General features: G+C 34.1%; 1 protein-coding gene across 1 annotated transcript in view; it reads left to right on the top strand.

Moving 5' to 3' along the window:
• Positions 1-1497: 1497 nt before the first annotated feature.
• Positions 1498-6816, top strand: part of CPO (carboxypeptidase O) — a 30242-nt gene continuing 24923 nt past the window's right edge. The window contains exon 1 of the mRNA XM_011949856.1: positions 1498-1611. Within this exon, the coding sequence (XP_011805246.1) occupies positions 1544-1611 (68 nt within the window). The 5' untranslated portion in view covers positions 1498-1543. The remainder of the gene's footprint in view (positions 1612-6816) is intronic.

The raw sequence follows: 6816 nt of genomic DNA, 5'->3' as shown, positions 1-6816 counted from the left end.
ATACCCACGCCCCAGATGAACTCCTCTACCCCACTGGCTTTAAATACCATCGTGATATTGTGATATAATAGGAAATACATATTTTGTCTTTGTCCCTGGTTCCTGACACAGAGCTCCTAAAACCCTTGGAATTTCCTCAGTGATAAGATCAATAAAGGTGAAACGGCCATTTTTGTTATTCATGACGTCCCTTTTGACTATGTCTAAGTTTAAGTGAACAGGTAACTTTTGGAAAGTTTCTAAGTTTCTGGTTGCCAGGAGAATCAGCCATGTGATTAGAAAGTTGGAACTTTCAGTTATCCTGTCCCATTTCTGGGGAGGAAAGAGGGACTGGAGTTTTATTTAATCACCAATGACCAATGATATGATCAACCATGCCCATGTAATGAAGTCTTCATAAAAACACAAGGGAACAGAGTTTGGAGAGCCTCTGGGTTGCTAAACACATGGAGGGACTGGGTGGATGGCATGCCTGGAGAGAGCATGGAAGTGCTTATCTCCTCTATTTTTTTAACTGCATTCTCTTTATTTGAAATTGTAACATTTGTTTGTGTACTTGTTTATTTTTCTCTCAACTCTACTGTGAGTTCCATAAAAGAAGGGACTCTGCCTTGTTCACCTTTGTATTCTAAGTATCTAGCATAGTGTCTTGTATACAGTGGTGCTCATGAGATTTTTGTAGAATGAATGCATGAATACAGGGCAAAAGATTTAAACTGGGCCCCTAAATGCCAAGGACTCCATTTAAATACTCTACCTGCTCTGCACTAAAGTTTGCGTTGCTCAATTAGACTATTAGCAGTGGTCTTAACGTGAGTCTTTACTTTTACTGGTCAATGAGACTCAAGCATAAGTTGGCTATGTCTGAAAACATGGTGGAGTATCTGACAGAGTCCCTCACGTAAGAGGGGCGTGGAGTAAAATCCACTTGGGAAAGGATTGAGACTGTTTTCACTGCTCAGATTTGGAGAAATCTGGGTTTGTTTAAGAAGCTGGTGATGTGGTTCATCAGAAAAAGAGAAGGCATTTGACCCCAATCGAAGCCTTAGATTGAAAGAGGAAGAGGAGATTCTGAATAATGACCATGTCCATTATGACCAGAGCAGAGTATTCTTTCTGGTCTCATGAATAGGCTCATGATTCAGAAAGACTAGCCTACTATTCCCATCCAACCTGTGTGAGGGGAAGAGCAGGAATGACTGCTCCTGAGTATGAGTGATGGGGATTCCTAGAAATACTCTGAGGTGACTTTACATAGGGAGGAAATTTATTTCAGGATCTGGTGAAGTTGAGAGCTCACATAAATTTGGTTTTAGAGAAGAAATGAAATATCAAATGGTACAGCATTTCCCCCATTAGAAAAGGTGGTTTGAAGACATGATAGAGTTAATAAAGCAATTGCCCAAGTCTCTTTCTGCTGAGACATCCACTAACTGACTTATCTCATCTTGATTGTGGGAGCCAGTCTTGATGCATTCATTCTCAAGGACACTTGATCCACTGCCAGAGAGGCCCAGAATTTTCTAACTTACTCTGAGGCAGAATGAAGCCTCTGCTTGAAACCCTTTATCTTTTGGGGATGCTGGTTCCTGGAGGGCTGGGATATGATAGGTGAGTGTAAAGTGGGAAGAGGGACTGATTATTATGATTTAGATTGTTTAAACTGAATGCTTTTTTTTTTAAGACCAAGGCAGCTGGCTTCTCCTTCCTTGCTACTCATATATACCGCCATGAGACGAGAATAATAAAGATCACTGAAATTTATCACTGAATAATAATAGTCCTCTAATAATCCTTGAATAAATGAATAAATATCTAACAAACATTTCCTAACACAATGCATGATGTATACCAATAGACATGTCATGTTCTGTGATTGGAAAAAGAAAATTGTAATACAAATTCTATATCCCTCATTTTCATAGTATCTCAACTAGTAAATCACATTATCCTAATTATTAAGAAAAATGTTAAAATGACCAAATAATTTCATGTAGAGATAAGTACTATTAATGTTTTCAGATAGCTAGCTAATTATGTATGCAGCACTATTTCTGAAATATTTCAGTTAAACTGTATTACAGAAATTTTCCTATGGCATTAGCAATTTATTTAAAACATAGTTGAAATTGCTAATAATATTCTGTCATTTAGTCAATTCTTGCTTTCATTTTTACAAATAATGCTGTAATGATGAGCAACCAGCTACATAATTTTTTGTGCTTTTTCAAATCTTTGATTATTTCTCTAAGAAGTGGAATTATTAGGTCAGTAGCTGAGGAATATCTAAGAATCTTGCTATACATTGCCCAATTATCCTCTAGAAAGATTACATCAATCTACACTTCCAATAACAGTGTATGAAAGCACTTTTTAAGTGTTTCGCAAATTGACAAGTAAAAAATACATATTGTTGACTTCCTTTGAATTTTTTGATTTATAATAAGAGTAAATATTTTGTCTTGCTTATTACTAATTTTATCATTTTATAAATTGCCCATTAATGTCATTTGCCCATTTTTGTGGTCTCTCCCTATTCTTAATGAATCGTAAGTTCTCTAAATACATTCTTTTGAAATCTGTGTCTGTGTGTGTGTGTATAGTTTCCACAGAAAGTGTGTTTTTCCCTTGTTCATACGCAAATCATTATTTTGCTGATTTAGCATATTTCATGAAGTATATGTGGTTATAACTGGTATTTCCTCTTTTGCTTCACAGTTAAAGAAATCTTGCAATGAACTTGCTCTCACATAACATAGAAACCCATTCCAATTTTTGTCCAACAATAATTGTGTGATCTCAGCTTGTTCCTTATCTTTATAGACAGTTCAATTTCAGATATGTGCAGAGTCCAGAATCTCTGTAATATCAAAAACCTGTTTGAATATTTCTTTCTCATTTTTCCATTAGTTTACTTGGTTTCATATACATAGTGCATTTATTTTCCTTTCTGAAATTCCTCATCCGTAAGTTGGAAACGAAGACTCTTACATATTTTACAGGAAAATATGAAAAAAAAAATTAGGCTGCTTAAAAATATCAAGAGCTTTAAAACATAAATCTTTTGGCCTAGTGTTCCTGCCTCTGGACATCTATACTGAGGAAAGAAACTAAAGTCTGAAAGAGTTTTATGCAGCTCTGAGATGCAGCTTTATTTATAATATATATATATTCTAATATTTGGAAACAATTTAAATGTCTATGTTAGGTTATGTAAATGCTGATATGTAGTATAGGACAATGGGATATTATTCACACAATAGAAAAATAAGTATAAAACTTTTTAATGGCATAGGAAAATATGTATTTTATGCTAAAGAAAAGAGACTATATAAATCTAATGGAGTACTTTAAAAAATAAAATAAAAATATGTACTAAAATGGTAATTGTTATCTTGGGTTGGTGATATTTTTCCCTTCCCTCAACTAGTATTCATTTTGCAAATATTGTACAATGAATGTGACATAAAACTTTTATTTAAAAAATTAGATTCCAAGCCCTGGTTAAATTATGGAAGTGATTAGGCTCAGGCAGTGGGACTCAGCTAAGACAGCTTCCATTGGACGGTTCCTCACGACTGCACTTGACCGTGCTGGTCTTTATTGGCCGTTTTTATATAAATTATTAGTTATTGATATAAAATAATGGTCACTTTTTTGAGTTTTTTGCCAACTCAAGACATATGTTAGCTGTAATTTTTGATGGTCTTTATTCACCATGTGTGGTAATAGTCTAGAAAATTTAAAATTAATAAAAATTACAAACTTTGTAATATTTATCTTGAACATTTAGGAAGGTAGTCTCCCATATATTATACATTGCATACATCCTGAAAAAGTGCAACTCTGTATAATCATGTGGGATTTAGCAATATCAATCAAATGGCTATTTTAGTTCATCTTCTTTGACCTACTAATTCTTCTTTCTGGAATGTAGCTTAAGGAAACAATAGAAAATTAGAACAAAGATTTACACAAAAAGCTATTATCTCTAGAATTATTTACAGTAGCATAAAAACAAAAAGGGACATAGCTTTAATATCCAGCATAGAAGAAAATATTTAAATAAATGATACTATGTAACATACGCTTACTGTCAAATAGTGTGCAACCATTAAAGAGTTTTCATTGGTTTGAGGAAATGTCTTTGGTAGAATACAGAATACAAAGAAATGAATACAAAATTATATATAGATATAATCTGCACTTCATTTCAGAAAAATAAATGCACAGATTAAAGTCTGGAAGGAAATACGCCAAAATATCAGTAGTAGTTACTCAACAAGGTGTAATTATTGATAATTCTTCCTTCTCTTTTCTATTTTTCTCTTCTTTTTTCACCTCTCCATACTTCTATGTTTTCCATGTTAGGCATATGTTAATTTTGTAAGCAGAAAAATAAAGGCTGAAAATACAGAACTATCATGAAATATTTATGTAACTATTTCTTCACCAAGTATTTAAAATACAAAATTTGCCTCAATATTCATTAGGATCTTTTTGCCTCTTTATACATTCCAGTCAAAATGCTATCAGACCATCATCTTTGATCTGCAGACTTTATTAATAATGTACCCCAAAGGATCATTTTCTCTATTAAACATTTTATGAATTCCCGTTCAAAAAGAATACACAAAGTACAATAATCTTTTCATTTGATCAGTGAGATGAGACCGGTGATAATTTGGGAGATTAGCCAGCTTTTTCCCTCCTCTCTACATGTATTATGCATCACCCAAGAAATTGCCTAGAAACAGAGAATAGCCTTTTCTAAGTATATGGTTTAAGCATTCATTTGAACAAAGTATTTGAGTTTCTGAGGCTTAAGCATTGTGCTTTAGTTCCACATACAAGTGATAAGCATTTTTAATATCAGGTGCTTTCACTTAAAACCCAGACCACTCACTTTTTTTGCATATGAAATGGACCCAGTTGTTCAATGCTGGGCTTAGGGAGTAACAGACTCACACATTTTGTAGATATTAGCCAAGAGTAAAGCAAATGCCTGAGGATGTTAGGTTACCTTTATTTAATTTATACCCCTCAGTGCTATGGCATTGCCAGGGAATCCCAGCCCAATTGAAACAGGAATTCACCAGGTGCAAACCCCACTTTTTAGTGTACTCACTTTCCTAGACCACTGAGTAGATAACTGTGATAAGGGAAAACCCAAACATTTGCTAAACTGTGTGAAGGAAGGAAGAGCAGCCATCATCCTTGTTCTCAACACCATTGCGGAACCATCGTCAATGATCTCATTTCCTGGCAGGACAGGATGGGCCAAACAGCCAGTGTGAGGAATGAGAGACAGGGAGTAGGGGGTTGGGGGAAGTTAAAAGAATATCTCCATCATTTGCTTCATTCCCTCTCCTCTTCCCCTTCTGAGAAGGGATTAAAATGATTTTCTAGTGACTCTATAATACTTATTTTTACCATCTTTATAGTCCCAATCAGAGGTAGACAATTTGGATGATATTTTAGCCCCTAAAAGTGGATTAATTAATACTTCATTCTTATTTTCCAGGATGTAATAAAAGAATAGTTAAGCATATGTCACAAAGTCTTCAGGAAAAAAAAAAACATGGGATAGTAGTATATACCTTAAGAATTATTGTTACAATCAAATGAAGATAGATACATAGATAGATAGATAGATAGATACATAGATACATAGATAGAAAGATAGATAGATTATAAACAGACAGATGGGCAGACATGATATAGATATCAAGTTTTTAGAAAAGTTTCTAGCATACACAATTGCTAGTAAAATGTTGGTTGTTATTATTGGCTATGCTTGAGTTTGGAATTCTGCCTCTCCTGACCTTAATACACTTTGTGCACCATTTAATGGGTAGTTAATCAGACACTAGCTTATACCTTATGTCTTGTTATTTAATGGCTAAGTTATTTTGCTTTTGATGTGTTTATGTCATATTGTCTTAAGTAGATTTTTAATTCTGCGAGAAAGAAATCTTTTCAATTACTACTACCTATTACTACTTTTGCATAGAGTAGTAAGAGTATATAGCCACTGGGTTGTTGAGTGAGTTAAATAAGATAATAATATAAAGTGCTTTGACCACTGCCTAGTATATAGTACTCAGTAAGGGTTAACTATTGTTAGTGTAAAATATACATATTTGCTGATTAGTTTATAAAGACATGAAATGTGCTCCTGAAAATGTATGTTAAGAATGAATTTTTATGAATTTTAAATACAATAGAAAATACACGTATTTTCTTTACAAAATGATAATCTTTCGTAAAGCAATCAGTCTCAACATATTACTCCCACTAGTATATATTTTTATATTAAAATTTCTCACTCCAAATCACCCTTGTTTATTAAAAAATCAAATGAATGGTAAATATTAGAAATACATTTGTGAGTAACATGAAGATAATTGTTTCTCAACTATTACAATATAAATAACATTTATTTCTTTTAATCTTCTTTTAAAATTCATTTTTATTGTTTTTTTTTTTTTTTTTTTTGAGACGGAGTCTCGCTCTGTTGCCCGGGCTGGAGTGCAGTGGCCGGATCTCAGCTCACTGCAAGCTCCGCCTCCCGGGTTTACACCATTCTCCTGCCTCAGCCTCCCGAGTAGCTGGGACTACAGGTGCCCGCCACCTTGCCCGGCTAGTTTTTTTTTTTTGTATTTTTTAGTAGAGACGGGGTTTCACCATGTTAGCCAGGATGGTCTCGATCTCCTGACCTCGTGATCCACCCGTCTCGGCCTCCATTGTTTTAACCAATTATTTAGACAATCCTATCTCATGAAGACATTGAGATTGTCTTTTCATTTGGACAAG

Source organism: Colobus angolensis, unplaced genomic scaffold (assembly GCF_000951035.1).
Source record: "Colobus angolensis palliatus isolate OR3802 unplaced genomic scaffold, Cang.pa_1.0 Scaffold30, whole genome shotgun sequence".
NCBI classification, from domain to species: Eukaryota; Metazoa; Chordata; class Mammalia; order Primates; family Cercopithecidae; genus Colobus; species Colobus angolensis.
Note: the sequence above shows the minus strand (reverse complement) of the source record. Positions and strands in the feature narration are given on the sequence as shown.